The sequence below is a fragment of the Sturnus vulgaris genome, chromosome 2, assembly GCF_052056855.1.
Source record: "Sturnus vulgaris isolate bStuVul1 chromosome 2, bStuVul1.hap1, whole genome shotgun sequence".
In the NCBI taxonomy this organism is placed as follows: domain Eukaryota; kingdom Metazoa; phylum Chordata; class Aves; order Passeriformes; family Sturnidae; genus Sturnus; species Sturnus vulgaris.
Window position 1 is genome coordinate 30,326,076 of NC_142244.1, and position 27,678 is coordinate 30,353,753.

General features: G+C 42.1%; 2 protein-coding genes across 7 annotated transcripts in view; one reads left to right on the plus strand and one right to left on the minus strand.

Annotated features, from left to right (window-relative positions):
- Positions 1-1,514: 1,514 nt before the first annotated feature.
- On the minus strand, positions 1,515-23,098 carry NAA50 (N-alpha-acetyltransferase 50, NatE catalytic subunit). 6 transcript variants are annotated; one of them, XM_014884202.2, is made up of 5 exons: positions 22,906-23,098; positions 9,899-10,032; positions 9,317-9,436; positions 7,917-7,983; positions 1,515-5,456 (listed from the first exon to the last, which is right to left on the minus strand). In XM_014884202.2, exons 1-5 carry the CDS (start codon positions 22,911-22,913, stop codon positions 5,276-5,278), a joined length of 510 nt encoding a protein of 169 aa, XP_014739688.1. In that variant the 5' UTR covers positions 22,914-23,098; the 3' UTR covers positions 1,515-5,275. The 6 variants fall into 6 exon arrangements, with proteins under 6 accessions (XP_014739688.1, XP_014739687.1, XP_088015188.1 ...); XM_014884201.2 differs by having other exon boundaries at positions 9,899-10,035; positions 22,906-23,097; XM_088159062.1 differs by lacking the exon at positions 22,906-23,098 and adding an exon at positions 19,281-19,312 and having other exon boundaries at positions 9,899-10,035.
- Positions 23,099-23,326: 228 nt separating this feature from the next.
- Positions 23,327-27,678, plus strand: part of ATP6V1A (ATPase H+ transporting V1 subunit A) — a 31,047-nt gene continuing 26,695 nt past the window's right edge. The window contains exon 1 of the mRNA XM_014884188.2: positions 23,327-23,518. The gene's annotated coding sequence lies outside the window, so the exon portion shown is untranslated. The remainder of the gene's footprint in view (positions 23,519-27,678) is intronic.

The following is a 27,678-nucleotide window of genomic DNA, read 5'->3' on the forward strand; positions in this document are numbered from 1 at the left end:
ATGGGGTGAATAAATTTACAGAACCTCTATGGAAAGGAAAGTAATACTGCCAGAAACAGATCACAATGCTCATCTGACAAGATAGGTTAGGTAGATTCTCAAAAGGACTTAACGTAATAGCTTTTGGACAGGGATTTTTTTAAAGTAGTCTAAGATACTGCAGGATCAGAGGATAATGCCCTCACAGGGACAGAGAACCGATTAAAAGACAGAACAATCCCAATGTTCCACTTGAATTGAATGACTGACCACTCACTCACTAGATCCTGGTATGGTAACTGTTCTTTAGTAGTTGTACCAGTAACAAATAAGAGATAACAGCACACCTTGAGTGATTACAGAGGTGCCATAAATACCCAAGTTTTGAATGCAGTGAGGGGAATGGGAGTGCCCTGTAGAACCAGCACAGCTTTGGCAAGGGCAACATAAATGATCTGGAGTACCTGGTAGTTTCCATGTAAAGGATAACTCACCTGTCTAATATTGTACAGATTGTTCTAAGAGGCAACTGGAATGAGGAAGGAGAAGGAAAACACAAAGCTATACAATTCAAATCAAATGCTTTGGAGAACAGCTGCAGCAGTTTTAAGTACAGCAAAGGTTTTTCAGCCTCTGCAGCTGGTGAGGCTGGAGTGATGAAGGGCTGCACTTCTGGTAGCAGTTCACTTCCAGCTGTGGCTTCCAAGCTCTCTAGCAGAGGTCATGGAAGACAGCTGGAAGCAGCCACTCAAGACTACAGACAAATTCCAGAGCCTGAGCTTTGCTTTTGCACGTTAGTCTAATGAATATGCAGCAACTCCATCTGTTGATAAAGCAGTTTCCAGAGGAACTTAAATAAGTGAATAGAATACACAATAGAATATTTAGGGAAACACCTCTTTTCATCCAGAACCTGGGCCAGAGTGCAACTTCATCACTTCATAAATGGCACTTCAAAGCAGAAGAGGAACACAGTGAAATTACAGACAAAGAATGGCTTTAACAGAAGAGACTGGAATTGTTAGGAAGAGAGATGAGTTTTAGTTAAAACCATTTCTGAGCAAAGTCAGTATGGAAGAGTATGTGCTGCATGTTAAGACCAGTCCTTTTACAAATATGGACCATAGTTTTTCAAAGACTCTGGTCAAGATTTGCAGTAACTAGCAGCTAATTGGAATACTTTAAACTTTTTAACCTATCAAGCCCAAACCAGAGTTCTTGACACCTGGTCTGTTTGTTTCCAAACTGTTCACTAATCAATCAAAAATATTCCAGAACAGTTCCTCTTCCTCTCCCCCTCTCCTACCCCACAAGACAAAGGATTTCTGAGGAAAGGCTCATAATTTCAGGGAAAACAAACAAACAGACATCACTCTGCACAGTTGTCAGACACCTTTGGCATTCATCACAGCAGCCCAACACAGTTTATGTTAGAAATCGTGAGCTACAGAGTTTATGAAACATCTGAGTAAGTCTATATCTGAATTCAGAAGGAAACAGCTGGACAAAAAAAAATGCACATGACAAATTGTAAATGACATAACTCAAATAGTGCACATTTATTCTGAACGGTATTTCTAAAGAGTTTGAGAAAAACAAAAACATGCTCCTGATGTACAACAAGGGCAATAATACAGATTAAAAATGGGCCATCTTATTGTAAAGAATTTGCTCCCCCTGCAACTTAACTTCTAACATTGAGAATGCATCTGTAAACTGCATACAGCATACCTTTTACTAAATCTTAACTCAAGAGACCAGGGGTGGTCTTAGCCAAATTAATCAGGAAGCAGTTGCAGATTCAAAAGAAAATCCAAGTCAGCAAACACTTTACGAAACACATTGTGCATAGCAGCTGACCTTGGATTACAACATGGGGGAGAATAAAACAATTTGGGGGATCAAATTTTTACTAGACACAGGGCATCATCAAGATTTAACAGAATATCACGTAAGTTTGTTTCAATTGTAACAGTATGTCATATTTAGTTGGCAGGTTTAACCATTAGCTGCATCATGTCAATTCAGCCAGTTTCTCTATACACTAAATACATTCTCTCCCTTCCCCCTCCCAAAAATGAAGGATCTCTCTTCTGGATGATTCTTTTTCTCCTGTACCATGGTTTCGTCAAATAGGAGTCTTTTTGTAATATCTTCATACTTCAACTGATGTATGACAAAGCCAGTTGCAGAGATTCAGGAATAATTTGTATATACACAATTTACACTCTAAAGCTGTTAGTCACATAGATTTTTCTTGCTAGATTTCATCCAGAACAGTAGGTGCTGGTGTTTTGGGCTTTTTTTCCCCCCACTGAAACTCCCAACTTTGGAAAAATTCAGTTGTTCACAAACTGCTGTTTTCAAGCTAGAAGGATGTTCTCCTGCAGCAACAATCCAGGTAACTTACTGAAATTCTCTGCAGTAAGCCCATTACTTCACACAATTTCAGTGTCTCTGGGTAACAGCACTAAGATACAGCATTCTCCTCCCTCACTCAACACAACTGATAGGCTAATAAAATACAACTGTTTGTCATCCAGAACTACTGACCTTCACTTGCCCTTATCCATGTACAGGAACACAGTTTTCTTCAGATTCAGATTAAACCTTGTATTCAAGATTCAACAACTGTTTTCCAGGATTAATTGCCTGGGAAAAAATGTCTTAGATTTATTCTCTCTTCCACCTCCTACAAAACGTTTTATCAGAAGTTACAATGAGGCAGGTCTGCTGTGGAATAGGAGCTTTAAGAATTGTTCTCATGGATACATTCATAGAATGATGGCAGCCCAAAGCAAAAAGAGACATAAACAAAGGTTAATCCAAGTAAGTTCAGACATCAGACTTGTACTTTTAAACCTGAAGAAAAACTGTCTGTGAAACACACTGATTTGTGGAAGCCTACAACAACAGCAAATCCTAAGAGTTCATATCCCCACACTCATCTACCCAACCCAAACACTTACCACTTAGTTCTAGACGAATGAAGAGCACTTTGCTTGGCACCAGAGGCAGCTATGGTCTGAGTTATAGCTGTACTGCACAAACAGCCTCAAATACAATACTATCTCTCTCTCCTTCCCCATACTTCTCTTGGTTTGGTCTACAGATGGCAAGGGAAACTATGTTGGCATATGACAAGCTAATTGTGCTTCGATATATCCCTTTCTAGAAAGATGCTGGACTGCCAACATAACCACCAGGAGCAGGCCCTAGCTGTACTGAAAATAAGCTTTTGTCAAAACTAGGCTGTCTCTGCCAAGGGAACCGGTTGCATCTTTCTAGCCAGAGTCTGCCACTGAGTGTTGCAAACACAGGTGCTCAGACCATGCAGACGGGCTGGTGTTGGCCACTTGCCCATCTCTAAGACTCCGTTAGTGCAAACTCAGCAAATGAAGTAGCCGTTTTCCAGCGCAGATCTGTCAAGATGCACTCCAACAAATGACACACCTTTGTCAAAGGAGTAATTGTGTAGCAGCTCGTATAGTCACCCCTGGGTTATCAAAGACCACATCATAATGCAGCGAGGAGTGCCATCCCTTGCCTCACCACAATTCCCGTTTTGGAATCCTTGGTTCCCAAGTCACCCTCTAATGACTGGACAGCACCTACTAACCAGATGTATGCTGCAATGCACACTACAGGTTGGAGGCTTTCAGAGCAGAGGAATTCAAGACTCAGATCTAAACTTTAAAAAACAAACAGGAAAAGAATACAGTTCAGCATCTACATGGGGGATGGGGCAGGTTGGTGTTGTTTCAGCTCAGTGCACTTTCCCAGATACTTGGAGAAGAGTCCAAGCTCAAGCTGGTATTTATATTGGCATACATAAAGTTGCTGGCAACAGTGCCTAGAAAGGATCACTGGTATTCACGCAAACAAAGCATGAAAGGATGCAAAGCAGAGCTTAGTACTGTTTACTGTAGCCTCAAAGTTACAGTACTAGGAAGCAGCCAGCCAGCCTATTTTCCAAACCCATAAAATACTCTAATAAACGCTGATTTCTCCGGTGCTCCATGAACACCCTCTCACCAGAGGAGAACTGCATTATTACTACTGAATGGGGGAAGGGGAAAATAATCTTCAAAGGAGCAAAACCGTGCAGTTCTTCACCACCTCCTCCCAAAGGAGCTCATAAACACAGCAAGTCAAGCCAATCCCAAGCAAATCCAGGAGACCCTGCAAACCTCTTTGATTAGGGTCAGATTCATGTCTGCCTTCTTAGCCTTGCTGCCTGGTTTCCTCAACCCTTACATCTGTCACCACAGATTCAGTAGCTGTAACAGTGTTACCTGGAGGCAGGTGCTTGCCTTATGTCATCAAAGCTGGTAAGATGGTCACGGTAACTTTTTCCAACCCAACAACACAAAACTAACTCTCAATAAGCTCTGCAGAATTTCATCCATTTTTAAAGCAAGGGTGTTGCCTCAGGATTCATATTTTTACAAGGTTGTTCTTGCCAACACCAGATCTAGCCCTTACTCTGGCAAAAGTCTGCTGGGAGTTGGGTAAATGAAAATAAGAAAATACAAAGACCACTCTAAATCCTCCTCTCAGTCAGTTAAGAAGTGTAGCACCAGCTTGGGCGAGGAGTATTTAAAAAAAGCATTCAAAAAGATCAGCCCAGGCAGAGTGAAAAGGTGTGGTAAAGTAGCCCACCCTTCTCAGCAAAAGATGGAGGAAAAAGCCATACTCAAAAATATTGGGAAGAACTAAATATACTTTTTTGAGGTGAGGAAATTAAAAGGAAGAGTGGGAAGTACTGAAGTAACATTCAAAGGTTGGGGGAGAGTAAAGTACCCTGTAGGTTATAAAAAACACAATAATGCAGGAGTCAAAGGACAAGATATTGCTTTGCCTTTTTCCCCCCTATTGGGTTTACATTCTGCTTACTGAAAGAATAATTCTGAAGGAAACTTGTCATCAGGATAACCTGCTCAAGCCCTCCACATCTCAAACTTAAATGAGATCTGCACACCTTTTCCCACCCCAACAGAAAACAAAACAAAAAAGCCCCCCCACCCTCAAAAATAAAAATACCAGAAAGAAAGCTCAAAAAAAATTTCAAAACCAAACAAAACTCAACCCCAAACATGATTGGACAATCCTTGGAAGAAGCATTACATTTTGTTGGAGAGAGGTCAAGAAAAAGATTTAAGATGAAGAGGTGGAGTAAAAAAACAAAACAAAAAAACCAACCAATCAAAAAAAAAAAAAAAAAAAAAAAAAAAGAGGCCTCTCTTTCCTTATTTGGCGACAAGCAAGTGCAAGAAAGTGTCCACTGGGGTTTTGTTCAGTTGTCGGTCTTTTGCACATCTGCATTCTGGCCAAGACAAGGGGCTTTGAGGTTTTTCTGCAGCACGTGAGCATCTGCAGGCTCTATCCTCTTGTAGTAGTTCTTCTTCGTCTCAATGATCTCAAAGCCAAACTTTCTGTAGAAGTCAATTGCAGATTCGTTGCTGATCTGGACATGCCTGGGACAAAAATGGGCAGAGAGAGACAGGGGTCAGTATTCTGCCTCCATACTAAGAGCAGTTAAAGACAAGAAAAGCAGTTATCTAGATAGAGACGGGAACAGCAGTATAAATCCAAGACTGGAAATGCTGGTCTTCCCAATTCAATTCTGGGCTAACACTCAGTTTATGGATGGCCCATGGTTGTGAATAGTAGTAAATGCTTCCCCTCAGTAAAACTCTTTCAAGGAACACAAAATAGCAGAGAGACTCTGAAGCATTACTACCTCAGTAATTTCAATTTTTCTTAATAAAGCAATATGGGCAGATATTTTGTGGAAATATATAACAGAGTTTCATTGTAAAGCCAACTTTAACCTCCTGTATTAACACTTTGCAAATGACCAGAGGAGTTGTCTCAGTGATGATCCCAACACACTGTAACATAAAACTGGCAATGGTGTTTGATATGATTTAAACACCTCGCTCTACTCTAACTACTCCTCTCTCCTCACAAAAAAGCTGTAATACAAAATAGTCCTATGGATTTACAAAGTCCTTTTCCCTTGTATTTAGTTGCCCTGCAGTTTTATAGATTTTGCTAGCATGTTTCAAGGTCTTCAAAACAAATAGCCATCAATTCTTTATCCTAAGTGACCAGGACATTTATTTGCACAAGTTTCATTAAAAAAAAAAAAAAAAAAAAAAAAAAAAAGAAAGAGAGAAAAGAAAGAAAAATGTTAGGCTCAACAAAAGGCATTCATTGAACACTCCTGAAATTCAGTGGACACTGCACAAGTTCATGAATCACTGCCACGACAAGCTGCATAACCACAGAACCAAAATAACTAACTGTGGAAGCAACAGCAGAACAAAACAAAAGATCTTAGTATTAAGCCAAATAAGTATCAAAAAGCTAAAAAGGAGCTTTATTATAAAGACAAATTTAGGCACCGATATCAAGTTTGGTGCTAAGCTGCATAATATGTTCAGATAGAAGATGCACGAGCAATAGACATAGAAATAAAATCAATGGGCCACTAAAAGAACTTTAGCCCAATTTTGGGGGCTATTTATTGTCAAGCCGGAACCCTTAGTCTGGGAAGTGTAAAGAAGGATTATGAAGGATTTGGGTGGTTTTTTTTCATTAGAACCAGCAAACATTTCCTTCACTGTTCACACAGTAATGTCCAAAAGCAAAAAGGGAAGGCCCTGTCCCATTAGCAGGCATCTCAGAGAGTTCTTTACCACTTCTGAGGCAGGAGAGCAGGAATACAAGCCAAAAGCAATTTTACTCAGACACCTCTAAAACACATTCCTCTTACAGAGATGGCACAAAGGAATAATAGTAGAGGACATGGAAGGGTTTGCACCTCCACGGCAGAAGTGGACTAAGTTTGAGGAGAAGGTCACTCCATTTACAGTGATACCAGTGTATGAAACACTCCTCAAAAAGCATCTTCTACAGTCCTGGCAAGTATTCAGGATGTAGTTCTGTGGCAAAGTAAGTCCATCCAAGCTGTACCTGCTGTGGGCCTATCCCTAGCAGTGCATCCTGCTTACACTGGTGTGATGGCCAAGGCAGTGATGGACATGAAGGAGCTGCCTCAGAGAAGCGATCAGGCCAGAAACTGCATCACTCGGTAATCACGCAGACACCAATGCACAGGAAAAAGCAGAAGTGTGAAACCAGCAGCAAAAAAAAAAAGCATATTTCTGGCATTTATGGATTTCAGGCTCTGTTTCCTGGGTGACTGCCCTCTACTCCAGTGCTTGTTCTCTTGTCTGCATCATACCAAGTACTTACACAGACATGGAGTTGGTTTTAAAAAAGCCCCAACAAAACAAAGCACAAGAAAACCACTCCCCAAACCCCAAAACACACTAAAACAAACAAAAAAAAAAAACAACACCCAAAACAAAACTGAAATCAGCTTCCCCAGCTGGGTCAGGGCACTGATCTAGTTTATTGTGCTGCACAAATAGCTGACCTGGCGGTGTTCAAGAATGGGAACAGCAGTTGGGCCTTATTGCTGAATGTAAACTTTGAGTGTTTGCAAGCATCTCTGATATTCTAACCCACAGAGTGCTGTCATAAAAGACAGAAAGCAAATGCTTCAAAACTTGCAGTATTTTCCATTCTGAAGATGATCTTGTTTCTAAAACTTTTTTTTTTTTTTTTTTTTTTGCGTCTTACAGTGGAATTTTACTCTAGAATGTAATTTTTTAAGTAAACCACTTTCAAATTCAGCAAATTTGCACAACCCTTTCTAAAGCAAGCATGCTTTTGGTTTTCTCAGCATTACAAAACAAGCCCAGAATATGACCCCTGGCTTTCCTGCTAGTACTTACAAGATGTTCAGATGTTCCATGACCCCACTAAAATATACACTGAACCCACACTTGTATCGCTATCCCTTTGCTCCCGTATCTACCTTTATCATCTCTCAAACAATGCATGGGTGTAACTCCTTTACTTACAGATAGATGTTGTCAAAAGTGCCATCTTTTTCACAGATGTTTAAGACATGATTCAGCATTTTAGTTCCTGATAAAAGATAAAGACATACTTAAGAAAACTAGAAGGGCACAGTTTAGTCTGTACTTAGCTAGGTGCTTCCTCGAGGGGAGGCAGGTTAACTGTAGGTAGACTAAAATGACAAGAGTGTGGAAACTAGGAAAGGCAATGTGGACACACACATTTAGAGAGGTAGGGAATTACAGCTTGGAAATCCTTTTCAGGCCTGGATTTCTCCTGACTCTCAGGTCCATTCCCAGGCTGACAAGCTGACTACAGCTTCAGTTAGGGAGGAAGTCTCCCAGAGTGATAACATGGTGAAAAACAGAGTGGAATTCATAATAAAGATTAACACCTGGTGTCTTTCCCATGGGATACATCCTGAGGTACTGTCCCAAGGATGTTTTTCCCAATTGTCCAATGAACTACTGTCTTGTCCTAGCTGCAGGTAAGGCACTTTAAATTCGGGTTGTCCGTACAATAAAGTTGGCCTTTTTTCCCCAAAAGGGGTCCGTGTGTGTTGCTGTCTTTTCTCTCTCTGCAGCGCAGTAACCACAAGGCAAATAAAATATGTTAGGTATTTCACTCTCTCTCTCTGACTGCTCATAAACCTTAATTCATTGTTTCTTTGAGGAAGAAATACAAATCACAACAGCCCAGAAGCATATGTATAAATCAACTTAATTTAATACTAGCTTCAAGGTCTCAAACTCAGCTCAAAATACAGCCAAAACATTGTATAAAGCAGTAAGGACACTAGGAAGCTTTTCTACTAAAGACCTAGTACAATAATTTAAGATGAAGTTATATTTTCAATCCAGTTTGTCAAGGCAAACGGATTACTCTAAGGTCCCTGTCCTACGGGTTTTCAATGTGGAGCAAAGAATTAAATGCAGTATAGACAAAAAGCAGGTGCTACCCCTGGGCAGCAATAATCAGTAGTGATAAAGACAAAATAAATAGAAATCCCCTACATTTAGAAGAGTGATGGAAGAAGCCAATGAAGGAATGTTGTGTTCTACTTAGGTATGACTTGCATACTGGCTACATATCTCTGACAAATTATTTCATCTCTCTCTGCAACAATGTTCACATCCATAGAAGTAGAGTATTTACAACACAGTATGATATGAGATTAAAATAATCTGAAATCCTGAATTAAAAATGTCTACAAAAAGTTCATTTCTGAATGGGAGGGAAAAATGAACACATGATAAATCATACTCTTTCCCCCAAGTCCCCTCCAAAGAAATCAGTAGCCTAAAGTGCACTAACTCGGTTAAAAATCTGAAAGAGCATTTAGAAAGCTGGACAGCAATCTGCTTTCTTTGATGCCTCAGATACAAAAGAAGACTCTCCTTACCTATTCCTAGCCTTCGGTAGGGTGCCAGGCATCCAAGTGTCATAATGTACAGTCTCTTCTGGTTCTGGGAGTGATCCACCCTACAGCACACTGCTCCCACTGCAATATCATTGAAATAGGCTGCCAGGGAGGGAAACACAGGTTTATCAGTAACAAGTCTCAAACTACACATACAGCTCTTTCATTTACAGCCTGTATCTTCCTTCTTCCCTCCCTCCCCGCTTGTTAATTCTCCTATCCAGATAAAATAACATGCATTGTGGATTCACACTTGGAATGAAGTCATCAGCGCTGCTTTGACATAGTGGTTGCTTATTACTGTTCACACCAACCAGCAATGACTTCAGGGGGTAAGCTGGCAATGCACAACTGTTTTCTTCTGGAACAGAAAACATGCCTATTCCCAATGGGATGTAATCTACTTCGAACACAGACCTTTTGCGGCTTCTTTGAGGTTCTTAAACAATTATTTTTCATGATGTAAAACAACTAAATAGGAGCTGCTATTCAAAACCATTATGGATAGCAATGATGACCACTTCTGCCACCACAGCCCACAATTATTGGCAAGAACATTTGTACCTAGTTTGGCAAGTTCGCCAACCTCCAGTACATCCTTGTAGAACTTGTCATTGTAGCTGACAGGAAAAATGACCTGGTTTAGCCTCTTCAGCTGTTTAATGTTGTGTGGCGTCACATCTCCCAGCTCGATCCGGCTACTGGAACAAACCAAAACATGCTTAACATCTGACATACAGCAACAGTTTTAAGGACACTCAAGATTAATTATTTTTCTTATGCTTAGAGAACTGTCCCACCTAACAGATAGCTCAATAGATATTTGAATTGCCACATCCAACTTATATAATCAAGTCTTATGCTGGTGACTGATTTAAGTCCCAAACCTAGTTTCAGTTCTATACAGTCAGAAGTTTCTCAGGCCACACTAAACACTAGTGTAATGTAGTGTATGTGTGGTTTTACTGGGTGGGAGACAGGAGAACATGCATCTGTGCAGAAGTATTAGCTTTAACATTATCCCATTCATCTGCCCTCTGATCATCAAGATCACAAAAAAAAAAAAGGGGGAAGAACAAAGCTAGAGGAAGCTAGAAGGGGAGACCAAGGAACTGAAGTCCTTACCCATGCTTCAAAGACAGCCTCAATTTTACCACCTACCAATATAATGCTTATGCTTAGACAAAAAAGACTAAGTCATTACTAGACATGTGTCTCTAAAAACCAACAGTACTGCAGGCAACAAATATATTAAGCCTGTTAATATGCAAGTGTGCCCTTCTCAAGGTGATACCTGCATCTAGTTTGATCATCACTAAAACCTTTCTTCCTGCTGAGAGCAGAACCACAGCCTTAAAATACACTGAATTATACTGAGAAGAAACAGACTAAGCGCCTCTCCTTTCTAAGACTAACTTCCTGACAGAAACACTACACACACAAAGTTTAAAAAAAATCAAAAAATAAAGAGATTAGTCACTCTTGGGTTAGTGCAAGCAGTTTTAACAAGGATTACAAGAATGAAAAATAAAAAGGCCAAGATAATAAAAATCTTTTCCTAAATGGCCACCAGAATATGTAGGCAGGTACAAAGCCAGTGCACATGCAATTAGAAAAACACACAATTGTAGGTTCATATCAGCCCTGTTTTACTGAATGGGCAACCAGATTGTTTTCTGCCCAAACATCAGTAAAGACACTGTTTGCTCTCACGATTCCTTTCTTCATGTATGCCATTTGCGCAAGTCCCTTTGGAGAATTATATTCTGACACAAAGCAAGTCTGGAGCTAATACGGATGGTGTTCTCACACTATGGAAATACTCCCCGTGTAAACCAAGTTATTAGATGGTGGAAAAACTGTAGTACTTGTTTTATGCCCAGCTTGGCACAACTGCTCAGTCTAACACAGCAGGCCTTCACAGAAGGCAAGTTCTGATCCCAGCCGGCAGTGCTGCTGCCTTTTCCTCACAAAGGGCAGGAGTAAAACTGTGGCATGTGGGTTCCTGTCTGCGAAGAGTTTTGCTGGAGTAAGGCACCTCAATAATCTAGGAGGGAAGAGAAGACTGAAGAGCCCCTTTTGCTGCAGTCTGCATGACAGTAGAAACCAAAGGGAGCAGGTGTCAACTGCCCAGCTGGGTCAGATGAGCTTCAGTGCAGGAGGTCAGTAAGGGAAGAGACAAATATCACATTCAGACTCAGTTACTGAAAGTCTAGACCTCTTCTCCAAAAAACACTATATTAACCTTGGTGATACAAAACACTACCAGTAGTTCCAAGCTTCAGTAGATCAGCAATGCTAGCATGATGAACTCACAACAAAGTTCCTATACACCATGTCTCCTTTTGAGCAAAAATCCCTGACACAGACCATCACCAGGTAGTGTTTTCTAATATTATTTTAAGATTAATTAGTTACTAATCAAACAAACCAGGCATTAGAAGACAGTCACTATATAATATTTATGATGACAGTGCAACAGGACAAAAATGTCTTACCACAGACAGCCAGGACAAGATGGCTAAGAAAGCAAACATGGCCAGAAAACGGATCTTCACAAAGAAGGTTTCAGACAGAGAACAAATAAATAAATGCAGAAGAGAGTCTAAGGCTGGGAGTTACTGAGCCAAGACATCACCTCTGAAGCGGGCATGAGGCCAGAGAAATGAGCTCTGTTAGGAGATGGCTATAAGGCACTTGCTGACACATTTCCTCAAGCCCCTGGACTTCCCCCCTCTATCTCTCACCACTTGCCACATTCACTGCTGCCTCCTGCCATCTCCTGCTGCTTGTCTCCTGTGCTCTGTCACTATCTGGTTTGTCCTTGCAAGACTTGCACCAGGGACAGTATCTTATCTTGAAGAATAATATGAAAGAGGTTTGAGGAACACTGCAGGTATCATAAATCAATACTCTAAATATATCTGTTTAAATATTGTGCACTCAAACCATAAATTACTTTAATGTATAGCACTGGCTGATTAAATCAGCACCACATCTATAATGCACAAAACCATTTAATACATAAATTAAATAAGAACATGGAAAGGAAGACCCACATAATGAGAATGCATCATTTTGCCTGAGGACAGTGTGGCAAAAGTGCCACTGGGGCCTTGAGTAAAATCATAGGAAAGCTCCCACTGCTGCTTTCAGCAGCAGTCTTGCTGTTCTCGAGCCACTCATTTCCATCCTCTTGTTGCCACAAACGTTTATGCAACAATGCGGTGAACCAATACCCATTAAAACTAACCTAGACAAAACAAGGAAAGTTTAGTTCTAACCCACATCAGTCCTCTGACTGGGTTCACCACACAAGTCCTCTGCCAGCATAAAGAAGAGAAAAAAGGTTGCCATAGGCAGAACTAACTGGTTCTTGAGCAAAAGTGCCAGCTCACTCCGGTTTAAACTGTAAGTACTGTGTAAGAGGAGGACAGGGTTGTAGATTATCCAGTACATCTGTGAACACAGTCTAGGGATATTGTGCTACACTTTATAATTCAAAGAACAACATGCACTTTGATCCTAATGACTTAAAAAAACCTATTCCAAACAGCCAAGACAAAGCACCTGTAACAAAGGACTCAAAATTATCACTCCCTTCTCTTCACCAGAGTAAAGCAAGCAGCTTTGTGGGGTCTTTTTTGTTGTTGTTGTTAGTTAGTTTGTTTTCAACAACTGTTTGCAACTAGACCTTCTTCAAGTGAAGTCTCAGACAAATCAGTAACTTAAATACGTTTAGTATGTCAGCTAAGGTCCAACTAGGCCAGTCCTGTGAATTCCAGCTTAGTAGAAGGTGTGTCAGTGTCCTGGGTTATAATGCAAAAATGTGTATTCTATCACCATCTGTTGAAATGTGGGAGGAGTGGTGATCCTTATCTCTGTGGAGATAACCTCTGCTGATGTGCCATCTGATAAGATCGGGGGATGATCAACGTTCTCTTTTCACAACCCATCCTTCCTCCAGAAGATATCTTCTGTTAATGAGCCATTAAGTCCTATTGTGTGACTGATAAGATTACATCATCCCACTGGGAGATACTCCAGCCAGGGGCAGGAGCCAAGCACTTCCTACCTAGATAAAAACTGAGATTTGGAACACCAAGCCAGCCCCTTCCACTGGATCTCAGAGGAAAGTCGGACCATTTCCACATCATCACTGGACCTTCGGAGGAAAACTGCACCTTCTACAGGAGCACTGCTTCAACTGAACCACATCTGTCATCCAGGAGGACTGCAGCCACCATTTATAGGGACTGCTACCAACACCCTGACTGACAGGGTGTCAGGTTGTATTCTGACTCTGTCAGTGGTTTTCTTTTGTATTACTGCATGTATTTTATTTTTTCTCTTTTTTCCTATTAAATTGTATTAGTGACTTGGAGTCTCTCACTGGTTTTGCATTCAAACCAGTACAACCAGAAACACTTATCCTCTGCTGTTGCAAAGAAAAAAATTAAATTATGAGCTCAAATTAGCATATGAGAGAACATAAAAATGTGTAAAGAACCTGATGTGCTCAGAAGGAACATGCCCTTCCTTAACAAATTATCTTCACGCCACAAATATTCCTAAGAAGATCCACACTTGCTATTGGCACCCTACAGCTCAAATGGCACTCCATGGAGGATGCAATAGTCAACTGTACTCCATCTTAGATATCAAAGCTTCTGGGACAAGCCAGTCACCCCATCTCAAGCAATTGTTTTTAGCAAAGAGGAATGAGGGACTCCTGGCTTATCAGGTCAGGCCTCTTACTACTGCAGCATTCTATAAATCCACACACTTTCCTCAATGAAATGCCAGTCTTCTGAAGCCACTTAAACATCTTCCATTTGAAGGCTGTTCTCAAGCTACCATTACTCTCAGTTAGTTATTCCAGTGTACTCAAATCTACCTCTGTGCTGTCTGGAGATGATGGGGACCATTGCACAGGTCTCTTCAGAGAGTTGTCATGATCTCTTCATACCTTTCTTCTAACTAAAGCCAAGCTCCTGCCCTCTTCCTGTAAGACTGGCTTTAAATTCCTACTATCATCATACTAGCTCTTCCTTACATTCCTTCTGATTAAAGTTGACTTTCCTTAAACACAGCTAGCCAAAACTGCTTACAACAACCCAACACTATTGTCTTGTCCAATGGCAGTAGATTTTTTCTGTCACTACTGGAAGTATTTTCCTGACATATCCTAGGACTACGTTTGCGTTTTTCATAACTGCTACATTCCATGACTTGGTCACTGGGGAAAAACACACTTTGAGAATTCACTAGTAGAAGGAATCAGTTCCTGGTGCATAGGCTGCTATCTGTTAAAAGTACACAGCAACACTGCCCAGCGATGTAAGAGCGGAAGTGAAGAGTGATCCACGAAATCTGAACAGAAGTGTGACTTTAGTGAGGTGACAGGCACCACTTCCTCAAACTGGATGAGTGCCCAGAACATTGGCATTAACACTGCTCCTCTTGCATGCCAATGTCCTAAGATCCTCCAGGCACTGGCTAGAAAACGCCTCACACATTTTGTAGGACCAAATGCAATCTAGTTAGTCATGCTGCAGTTGCATTGCTCTGCCTGCAGTTTACAGGTGATTTGAACAGTCTATTTTTCTTACAATGTCTTACATTGATACTGGTGGAAGTAACATATGAGGCTACATGAGACATTAGTGTTATTTATGCTAGGGACTGCCTTTCGCTGCCCAACATATACCAAAGGAGACCTGCTATATAGAATGACAGCTCAAGAGGCAGCCAATTTCCAGCCACAGTTCAAGAGGAAGCACAAATTCACTCCCTGGGAATACCAAATGCTGAACACTAGTTTAGAACCAACATCAGGGAGAAAAAGGGCAAATTTCGAGTTTCTTAATGCTGTAAGAATCTCAGTCTCATTCAACTTTAAATAGTGCAAATCTCTCCCCAGAGGGACGTGCCTGACTGAAACAGATCTCCATGTAAGAGATAGCTGGGCTCAGGGTTATTGAAGGCATCTGGCAGGCTAAATTTATTAGAGCTGTATCTGAAACTTGCAAAACTTACTGAGGAGTAAGTCAGGAGAGGCAGCACAGAGAAACGGGCCCTAACAAATTAAGAGGACTTCAGAGAAGGTTTGTCACCTGCTAAGCGGCCAGCTAGCTTTATTGCTTCTATTTTGGCTTCCAAGTCAAATCAGGAGTCTAGACAGGATAATCCACTCATAAAATAAAAACAAACCAGAACGATGAAGGTTATAGACCTGAAGGGTGCAGCTCTGCTTCAATTCTACTCCAAACCCAAAAGAGCCTCCCCTAGTGGCTCTTTTGTTGGGATTTTTTTTAGGGTTTTTAGGCTTTTTTAAAAGATGAACTGTCTTGCTACATGCACAAGTTAGTCTAGCTCTTGTGTACAGATCAGTGTGTTTCCAATTATCTCAAAGATCTGTGGGCTGCATCCCTCTGCTTCACTCGTCAGAAAACCAGAAGGATAAGTATAAACCTAGCATACAAAAAGTCTTAGCAATTTGCTCTGATACCCCTGATCTTCTTTAGTCCTGCTTACTCCTGAAAACATGTATTGCATGACACCTGATACCCTGCTGGACATTACCCCCAGTTCTGGCCTGCAGAAGAGCACAATGATGGACAGAAGAAAACAAAGCAATTTTAGAATCAGAATTACCAGAAGACTTCATTCAAGACTTGCAAGTCTACTGGATCTCACTGTGAAGAGGTTTCATGTCATGTATCACAATTCCTCAAGACATACATTAGACCCTACTTGCCTCTCCCTTTATCATTAAAAAAATGGAAAAAATACACAGCACATTACAGCCAAGTTTCTTCATTGTATCTGGATATCGTATAATTTACTCAGCTTCAACCTAGAAACCACATAAAAAAGACCGGCCAGTCTTCACAAGCAAGAAGCAAAATTATGCTATAATAGCCTCACAGTTTTTCCAGCTGAAACATGTCCTAGGTCTCAAATCTTCAAGTGAAAAATAAACTTTCCCAGGAAAATTATAAGCTAACTTATTCTGTATATGGATACAAAGAAGATGAATTTTCAAACTTTTAAACAGCAAAAATAAATGTAGCTGGTTTAGAGCAGAAAAACAGACACATACAACACTTAACAGTTGTCCATAAAATTCTGCTGCTCCAGAGCACCTCGCAAGGTTAAGGCCTAAATATTTCATGAGCCTACCCCAGGTACACCAATATCAGGTGAAAGAGGAAACAACTAGTCTGCAATCATACAGCAGATAAAGGGCTGCCAGAAACCCCAACGTTTTGCTGCTGCTCTAAAGTAAGCTCACAAGAACACTTATTTTGATCCATGATTGCTAAACAGAGGTACTTCACTATTTTGAAACAGCTTCCCTCAAAATTAGTTTTGTACCTCCACTAACTATATCTTGGGACACCTTAGAGATTACTGCTCCTTTCCACACCCTCAGTGTCCCCAGATCTCATAATCATGACCCTTTGCTAATTAGTGTTCATGAAGGACCTGATGATCATCAGGTAAGAACAGAAGCTTACCTTCAAATTCAAAATAGAAATGATGTTTACAAAGTACCTTATTTACATATATACAGCTTGAGGGCACTTCTTGTACGTACATAGGTAACAAACTAAGGAATTGACATATCAGGAGAAAATAATTTTTCTGCTTCACACAAACTATTTCTATAGGTCACTGAAAATACATTTCTTTAGAAATACTTTCGTCCTTTAGAATAGTGATTAAAAAAAAGAGTCAGTTCATTATGGGTTTCCTACTTATACTTTGAAGTCCCAGAGTTGGGTTTTGCAAGGTGTTCAAATCACACATTATATTAATAACATATTGTGAAAAATTAACTGAATGTGCTATCAGTTTTGTGTCCACCTTAAAAACACTAATCATTTTCCCTCCCCCACCCTTTTCCTAATTTTCACTAAGAATTAATTATTCTTGAATAAAAATTTGTGCCTAATACCTAAAACCAAAAAAATCTCCTTTAACACTGCCATTTTCAACTTATTTTGTGATCTTTGCTGACAATTCCAAGTTTTTAGAGAAAACCTTTAAGAGCCTTTAGCTGCTGCCCCAGTCCCATACTCTCAAGAAAACATAAATACAATGCTCAGATGGTGGAAATCAGAATTTTTTTCAGGGTTAGAGACTCTTTTCTCCTAAGGGCCAAAAATCACATGGAGCCTGGAAAAGAACAGGGAGAAGGAGAAGAAAGGCCAAGTGAGCTCAGGAAGTACTTAATGCATGAAGAGCTTACTATGAAGCCCAGTATTTTCAATTTATTAAAGAAAGAAATACTCTGCGCCCCCAGGAAAATTCAGATCTCTTAATCTTAGTCGCCTAGTGACAGTGTTGTGGAAATGTTTTGGCTCTATTTTCAATAAAGCCTGAAGTATAATTTCCTTCTCATAATGAATTAATTCAATCAATATGCTTTGACACAAATACACAGTTACCCCATTTCAGTGCTGTCTTTCTCTGCTCTCAGATCTTCAAGGCCAAGAGTCTCCAAATAATCAGGTATTCTTCTGGGCACAGACTCTCTCTTATCCCTGGCTTTCCCGCCTCAAACGCCCTCCTGACAAACTTCTGCTGCTTCACAACCAACTCCCACATGGGTCACTTCTTCACTTTCTCTTTTCCAGGCAAGAGTAGAAAGTAATCCTGACATTGCCTGCCTCACTTAGAGCAGGAGGGATGCAACGAACTATTGAACTTCTCTCTTATCAATTCCTAAACAAACATAAAGATTCAACTTTTTATATTCTTTCCTCTTCTGGATAACAAAATCTAGCGCCTTCTCAGATTATTGGTCTGAAAACTTCTAATGCTTGCCAAATGGGCAGGCTCTTCAAGTTCTGAATGATTTCCACTTGGATTGAAGTATTTTTCTGGGTCACCCATCACCCATTATTCCCCATTAAGAAAGATTCAGTGTGGCAAAGGAGGATGCATCATTTCTTGTCCTCAGGAGATGGCAGCAGAGTCTGTGGCATTTGGTTATGAACTAATGTTACTACATTTTTCACAGAAATGTCCCTAACTACCAAGCCACATATACATGCAAAAAGAACCGAACGGTCAACCAGTACTCAAAGCACAAGACTGGGGTCTAAAGTGTTTCAGTAAAATGGCTACCACCCCTCTACTACCTTCCTACCCTCCCAATCCTTCCTACTTCATGGAATGTCTTAATCTGGTTATGGAATTGAAGTGGTCAGAGTTATAAATCAGGTTGAAGTACCTATAATAAACTATACTGCGTTTTTAATAAACTCATTTAGAAGCTGTTAAGCCATTTGTAAGCTTGCATATAGACAAAGTCCAAATTTACTGTCCATGAAAATAAATGCAGATTACAGCTCACACTTGGACATTTCTAGGTTCAGAAAAAGCCTAAAAATAAAGTGATTTTCAAGCTCAATTACCTTTTTGTCCTGCCTCCAGAGCACATGACCATTCAGGAGTTTTCTCATAAACCTGGAACTTCCTCCCATATATATTAAGCTTAGCACTGTCCTGAGCGAACAGAAACAATTCAGCAGCTCTGCACAAACTCTGTCATACTAACTCAGGAGAGGAAAAAACCCTCCCTGTTCTCCTCAGAAACATGATCATCTTCAGGACCTTGAATCTGGGCAAAACAAGCAGAGGTATCAGAGCTTATCCATAATGACTCCCCACACTTCAAAAACAATATAGTTATTTTGCTGTTATGTTCAGTACTCCTCAGCTGTGATGTCTCTCCTACAAAGGCAGCCAGAGCAGCACAAGCTTGCAAAGTCTCAGGGTTAGGAAGTTCTCTGGGGCAGCAGGCACCTGTTGCATAGGACATAGGCTGTAGGACTCTTCCACAGCAAGTGAGGAGGCCCTTAGGAACTACAAAACCTGAGACTTAGCTGCAAACACGACAAAGTTGAGAGGCAATCTGCTAGGAGTGTCTTACCCAAAAGTAGTGCACATTTCTTTCTAAGGCTGGTTTAACACACAGCACTCTGCTCACTCCCTGTTTCAGTTTTCCACCACGTGGCTCAGGATGTGCTGCAGCATGACAATCTCCCAGGTGTTTCCCATCAAAACTGGAGAGGGAATTGGAAAATGTGACAAAATAACACATGCACAGGATCACAGACACTGGGCCCTGCTTGTAACGTGTACTACTGGTTCCACGTATATGGCAATCCTGGTCACACAGCAGGTACGTGCATGCAATGGAGCACATAGGTCCTGCAATAGCCTCATGTAATACGATTTTTAGGGAAGGCCATCAGGAAAAGGCTGAATGCCTTATTTTCATAGGTTTCATCTCAGTTGAAACAAGTCAGAAATACACCCTTACTTTAAGATATCAAATGGCATGGACAGCAATCAGCAAATGCTTAAGAATCAATGCAAGACTTTCAGTTTTCTCTCCTTAAAATCAGCAGCATAACAAGTGTAATAAAAACCACTGAGAAACAAGTGAATCAACACCATGAAAACAGCAAAGTGCAGGGAGTATTATTTACATCTGCTCTTTAAAAACAGCCAGATTACTACAGACAGTGGAACCTGAGTCCCTTCCACTAGTATTTTTCCTCATGCAAACACAGCTCTAAAATAGACTTTCAAATTCAAGAACTAACAATAATATATAATAAATGACAAAATAAATTAATCTCCAGAGAATCACAAGATTCACTAACAGAACAGTGAATTATTTCATTTTTTCAAGTCACATTTTAAAAAAAAGGGAAATGTAATGATACTCTAATCTATCAAAATTGTTCAGAAGGTGAGGATAGAGTGAACATAAAGCCAAGTCTCACAAAACCAGGTGGAAGCTAATAGCAGTTCTCAGTTCAGAAGCTGGTGCTTAACTCATCAAATAAGAGAAAATCCACAAAATTGTAAGCAGCTGAGAAAGCACAAAAATCTTCTGCTATTTCTGAAACCAGGCGTCCTAGGTAGAAGAGGTCACCTAACTTCAAACACCCTGATGACAGAGACACTACAACCTGTTATGTATTATTAATACACATCTATGTGCTATTTCGAATTCAGAGAGCTAAGAAAGACGACTGCAAGCAACATACGTTGACTACATAGTCTTTTAGATCTGAAATTTCATGTGAATGAACTGGATAGTTTCTTTTTTATTCTTTCTCTGCCAAAGTAGACTCTTCATAATCACAGCCGATAAAACATCAGCTGCCCTAACAGCTTCCAAAATCATCTCTGCATTTTGTGGTGTGGGTTACAATGCAGTGCATATATTCTCAGAAAAAAGTCAGATGGAGTCACTTTGTTCAGAAAGACTTGTCCACAATTTTGGATTCAATACTGAAGACAGACCAGATCCTTTCAAGCCCACCAGTTTCTGTATGCTGGGAGCTGAAGCTTTAGATCTATTTTTGGACCCATCTTTTGACAGTACTTGTACTTAGGGATCTTCACCAATCTTTCTAACTTAAAATACAATTTGGATTTTTTCCAAAGTACCCCTGTATAATTTATACATTCCTTTTGAACTATTCTCTAGTCCTTTGAGTCTCACTGTATTTAAATGGACTTATTTTTCAATTTGAGCTCTGTCAGCATATTTGCTTCCATCTGAATTTTTAGAGAACACCTGGATTCAATATGAGAATCTGCACAGGAATATGAATTTATTCTGCAATAGAACTTGCTGTGTGGTGCTAACAGTGTTTTGGCAAGACAGGAATATGCTGTTCTTCAAAGACATGAAAGAGTACCAAGAAGAGCAGAAATACCAAGTATAGAACCCAAAGCAGTAAGCCCTGAAGTTGAACCAGAAATAAAGCTGCCTATAAGTAAAAGTAAAGTAAGAGACATGAAGTTTGGTGCACTGGAAGCAGAAGAGTGGTATGAAGGTTTTTTTCTCCATAGCTTTTTCAGTTTAAAGAAAAAGGTACAAGAAGTAAAAAAGTCCACAAAATGAGAATTCCTAATCACTGCAAGCAAAGCCAGGCTCAGTCCTCGGGGAGCACTAAGCACGGCAGACAGCTCTGGCTGTGCCCTGCCAGGAGATCCCCACAACTCCAGCCTGACACGCCTGGGCCACTCTCCCACTCACACATCCAGGCCCCAGTAACCCTGTCCCACGACTGACATACAACCAAAGAAAGGCTAAGCTGTAGCAAACAGGAGAATGGTCAATGATGGATAAAAGGAAACTCACTTCTGTCAGGAGCACTGTGGAACAAGGATCACGTCAACTGCCACCTCATCTTGCCTGATCCATGCTGCCTGCTCTTCCTGCAAACTCCGCTGTCCTCATTACACGGGGACTAAGAGTGGGGGTGCCACGTTTTATGTAGGGTGGGGCAGGGCTGTCCAATACCCCAAACACACCTATTTTATGTCAGCTGAGAGTCTGTTTATTTGCAATCATCCCTGAACCTCTTTCAACAGACAACCCACCAGTCCCTCACGTAAGAACCAGCTAAGAGGCTGTTATCAAGCAGTCTTGTATGACCTCACCCCTATTGCTAATAAGCTAAACCCCTTACCATTTCTTAGTAAAAGCTTAAGTGATTCAGTTTCCATTCACCCTGTCTTAAGCTGCCAAACTGGAATAATAATACCCACCATTGCATAACGCCAGTTCCAAGGAGACTGGTTTAATGCTCTTTTGAGAAACAGCTGGGGAAAGCTTCCTTTGTATCTATGAAGAAACTGAGGCATAGAACTGGAACAAGCAAATTTTGTGGAGCACAAGTGATGCTGAAATTAATAAACATGGGGTGGCTTAGCATACATTGAAAAACCTGGACAAGGTCAGGCAGGTCATATGACACCAAAGCACAACTGAGTGTAAAGGCCTCCATTCTCCAGTACAAAAACGGCGCCTCATTGCCGTCACTGAAAGGAAATCAGTGTTTTCAGCCAACCAGATTTGGAATCTCCAGTTTTCAGGAGACAGAGAGAAGCAATGCCAGGCCCAAAGCAGCGGATGTGCTACAGAAACACGACACAGAACACAGCTCGCCTGTCATCCATCGCCGCTGTACCGCCTCCACGTAGCAATTAAAGACTTAAAAAAACAACAAAAGTGCTAAGAGGATGTTACACACAATAGCACTGCAAAACCACACACATACGAGGCTGGCAGCTTTTTCGCATAGAGTGAGCGGCGCTTCTTTGCTACCGCCAGACAAGGACCAGACAGGGACGACAGTCGGCCAGCATCCCCGCCCGCTATGAAGATCGCCAGACCCCGCAGGGAGGATCCCCCCGAGCACGAGGAGCCGCCGCGTCCCGCCCGCTCCAGCACGGGGCTGAGTGCAGAGAATCCTCGCCCCGGCGGCGGCACAATCGTGACGGCGCAGGAGCCCCGCGGGCAGCTCCAGCTCGGGAGCCAAAGGGCGCCAGCGGCGGCACCGCCGGTTTTTTTGGCCCAGAGGGACTCCCTGGCACGTACCCGCCAGGGGCCCCGTCCCAGACGGCGGGAGGGACGCAGCAACACCACCCGAGCTCAGAGGCGGCGGCACCGCCCGGGCCCGCCCCGCTCTCCGCTCCCCTCCCAGGCAGCCCTGGCGGGCCCGGCCCGGGCTGAGCCCCGCACTCACCCCTTCATGGTGCGTCCGCGGCCTGCCCGGCGTCCGCACTGGCTGCGTCCAGGGCCCGGCGGTGCGGGTGCGGCTCCGGCCTCCCCGTGCTCAGCGCGGGCGGCTCAGTCTCCTCCTGATCCTGATCTCGATCTCGATCTCGATCCCGATCTTGATCTTGATCCGATCCCGCTCCCGCTCCCGCTCCACATGGGCCTCCGCCCGCCCCGCCCCGTGACCCCTCACCTCACGCCGCGCGCGCGCCCCCGCCCCGCCCGCCATGACCCGCCCGCCTCGCCCCGCCCGGCCCGCGCGCCCCCACCGCGCACGCGCCGCGCCCCGCGGGGCGGGGAAGGATGGGGAGGCCTCGCCTATCTCGGGGGTGGGACGGGGGTATCATCACGTGGTGCGGAACGGCCAATCATCGCGCTCTACTGCGCCCAGTGCACTCCTGCGCGGAAGCGGCCCGGGCTGGCCGGGCGAAGCTCTGCCCGGAGTTGGGCACAGCTCGTGCCCGGCACTTCCGGTGTGCGGCGCGGCGCATGCGCGCGGGGTCCGGTGTCAGCTGATCCAGCGCCTCCTTTGCCGCCGCTGGAGGGACTCGGGCGGATTCGGGCGCGCCGGGCCGGCCCAGGTGAGACGCTCAGCCCTCTTTCCCCCTGCCTTGCATCGCTGCTTCCGCCTCTCTCGAGCTGCACCCGGCGGTTGCTCTCCTCTGCGGTGAAGGGGGGTCGGCTCCCGCCGCTCCCCGCCCCGCTCGGTCTCTGCCCGGGAAGGACGTGGTCTCCCCGTGGAGCCGCTCCAGAGGGAGCGCGGCCCCCGGCTCTGCGGAGCGGGTGTCGCCGGGGCGCTGAGCAGCTGACCTTCACGCAGCCGTGTCCCGGCGGCCATGTGCTTCCCCTCCCCGCTTCGCAGGGAGAAGAGACCTGGAAAGTGAAGCAGTCCCTGAATGAAAAACCTTCTGAGCGCTCGTCGAAGACACCCAATAAGATGCTTTTAGGGTTATGCCAGATTTCCTTACAGAAAAGGAACGGGTTGACAGCGGCTGGGTTCCAGTGCCAGGTCATCCCACCATCTTGAGTGGGTGGATCTGAATCTTTCGGTGCCTTGACCGCAACACAGCAGAGAGCGAGCAGCAAGGTTATGGAAAAGGAATGTTGCTGCGGGCTTCTTACTGCAGCCCTTCCGTGGCAGAAGAGCCTCCCTGTTGTTTTGAGGTTGAATATCCTGATGGCTCATCAAATGTGCTTCCTTTTCCTGTAGCCAGTGACAAAATTCTGCCTTAGATGAGGTGTTCTAAACATCACACTTGGCATTCACTTAAAGGCAAGGAAGGAATCTTCTATGACTGGATTTTGGATGGTATTGTTCATGTTACAGGTAACTGTGACATTGGAGTATGTGGCACATATGTGTCGAGATCCATCCATTCCATGCGGTTGCCCAAAGTGATTTACTTTCTTAGGAAGAAAGTAAAGTCTTTTTTTCTTAAGATTCTACTGTCTTCCCTCAGAGAATTTGCACTCCTGCTGGGTATAAGAGCAATTTGGTGATCATTTTATTCATTGTAATACAATACTTCATTAAAGTACACTGGCTATTTGATCTAGCATGGTATTTTACATGTTAATTCTGCTTGATGAAGTGGAGAGGGGGTGGAAAAGTACGAAAACCTGCTGACAGACTGCTAGAAGTGATTTATTAGCAAGAACATGCCAAATACAAACTGACATTTCCAAATGGAAGTTTGAGTAACTGAGGCAGATCTTCAGTATGTTTTAAGTTGTGCTGTATTTGTGCTGACTTCTGCACTGTGCAGATCTGCAGCAGCTGAAAGTTTGGCTTCTCTGTGCAGTACTTTCAAAGGCCTTTTCAACGACCAGCAAATATAAATATTTAATAGCATCTCTATTTTATTATTTTCTATGTAAGTATTCGTGAAGTGAGATCAGAATATACAGGTCTTTGAATTACCAAAAATACTGCAGATTATTTTTGCTGTGCCTGTCAGTCTATGACGTGAAGTCCTCTGGAAAAGCTTTAGTCTTTTATGTGGGGAAAGAAACAGTCTTAATTTTGTGATCAGGTGGCAAAGTCTGACATTCAGAAATACTAAATCACCGTGGACATCAACTTGAGAGAACAGGGAAGGAGAAGTTAAGACAACAGTGGAAAATGGCTGCTGGCATCAGCTGACTGTTCAGAGGGGGGTTGTAGACTTGTGTTGCAATAGTAACATAAATCTTGGTTTCCTGTAAATGCTGCCTTGTCATTTTCCAAAAATTATTTTCTATAGGTAGTGCTAATAGGGTTGAGCCATGAGTGATTAGTGTTGTTTAATTTTTATAGAGCATTAGCTTAAATTTAGCATTTATATTGGTTTAAATATATATTAGCAGTTTTATGCCTCATTGGCCCTGATTTACAAAGTCTGGGCCTTAAGTGTCCTTCTGTTGTCTAATTTTTATTTTCTCAGTATGACTTCATGCATTTATCTTCCAGACATGCATGGGTGCTGGTGTTACACGTTGTCATCCAAAGGTGCTGTAGACCAGCAGGTTACCAGATGATTCCCCTGAAGATCCTTTCAGAGGCACCTTGCATTCCCCCTTGTGTTTTGATGCCATAATACTGTGTCTTTGGGTTCTCAAGCCCCCCCTTTGTTTTGATGCCATAATGGTTTGTCTTTGGACTCTCAAGCTCTGAAAGTTCCTACTGATGGGTTTCCCTTGTGGTTTTAAATTGCATGTTTGTGAGCTGTGGCTGTGTTCCTAATTATTTTCTAGAAAGAGTAAAAGGATTACAGGATAATCTAGTTGGGGTCTTTGGTTACTTTGATGTTGACCATAAAATGTTGAATGTTGATGACCAAGTAGTAATCCCTCTTTTTTTTTTCCTGTCTTTTTAAGAAAACTTCACAAAACATAAACCGTGCATCCAACCAGTGCTACATTGCCTGAAATATATTCTTTTCTCCATGTTTGTTTCATTGGTTAAAAAGTGGGGGATTTCAGACTTGGAAATATTGTTGAACAATGATCTCCACATAATTTTTTTTAGGCTGGAATTTTACCAAGGAAAATAGACCATCTAGTCAACTGGAATATCATGCTCATTCATTCTTACTCAACATCTTAAAACATGTGACTTCTTTAGCCTTCCAGCTGGGCAGAGAGAAATGGTGTTCTACTCTAAGAGAAGAAGAAGAATGAATTTAAACTTTTCATCCTTTTTTTCTTGCACAGAATAAGCCAATAAGCACCTAAATGTCCAGTATGCAAAACCAGCTTAGACTGGATCTTCTGTTTGTTATTGTTATATCTTCTTTTATGGTATAAAAAGCTTTTTGCTTATCTTTGATGTGCTCACTCCACTCTTCCCTTTGGGAGTGGACAGCTAAATTTATAACAAATTCTTGGGTTTGATCATCTCTCATGACGTTAAGTCCTGCACTCTCATAGATATTTTTTGTGTGGTTACTTTATTTCATCCAAGCATTAACTTCTCCTGTATTTGTCAAACTCTCAAGCTCAACACCCCTTTATCTTAGAAACATTGACCATTTGCTGCCAGCTTTTTAGACAGCCATACATTACATAGCTGTTCTAACAGACTTTGCTTTCCAAGGCCAAGCTTTACTGAACTGATACACTTACTTTGAAAGCCAGTAAGATGTATGTGGTTAAATCCTGAAAGTCTGACAGACCTTGTTACTTCCACTTAACCAAATGGCAAATAAAGACCAGTTTTAGCTGCTGAATTTATTTGCTAGCTTCATCAGCATGACACGTCCTCTGAGCTTGTGTAATGGCAAAATTCAGTGTGACTGCTCACTCTGCTCAGAAATAAATTGTGTGACGGTGGCCCCTCTTTGAATTTTGTAATAGTTTACAAAATTTTGGGGAGTCTGTTATGTATCAAAAGTTATCGTCAAGGACCAAAACTAGTATGGGAAGCTGCCCCAGTTAACAGAGACTCATTGTGCTGAACAGGTAAATGAACTAAAGAGACTGCTGAAAATAGACCCATTGCAGATACAAATGCTTGAGAGAAGTGATATTCTAGAGCGTCTCTGTGATATAAAAGCCTTATGTTTGTCCTCCCTAATCAATTGAAAAGTGCTCGCGTTGTAAGGATTCTCATAGCAAAGTTGAAATGTTGGTGCTCTGGTGAGTTTCAGCTGACCAGTCTGCCCAGCTGTGTTTCTGCCAGACAGAACCCCTGAAAAATGCCAGAAAGTGTACTGTGAAGATGCTGTGTCCCATCTTTAGGCTGCTGCAAAGCTATGCTTGCTTGCTGAAGTGGTTTGTGGTGGTTCATGTAAAAGAGAGGTGGTTTGGATGTCTGTGATACTGGTCTGTGTTGTGGTTGGGTGTGAGGAGGTATAGAAAGGATATGGGAAAAGCCATAGACTTCATAGAGAGACAGCTGTGCCTTTATGAGAGTAACTTACAGCTGAACAAAAGCTTTCAGATATGCAAGTTTTATGCAAGAGCCTGAAGAATGACTTGACAGTTTGTTAATATCTGAGCAAAGAAACTGCATCTTCCAAGAACTTCAGTTAGTGAGACAAACATTTGGTTCTTGTTACACTTGTATCAGTACTTTATTTCCTACTGTGAAAGTAAGATCTTAAAAAGCAGCTCTTTGGAAAAAACCGTAAGACAGTGTTTTAGACTAACTGCAGACTATGTTGGTAAAGATGTCTAAATAGGCAATTCGATTATGTGAATTGCGTACAGATCCTTGATATTTTGAGGGTTTTGTTATCATGAGATAAATTTGCATGACTTG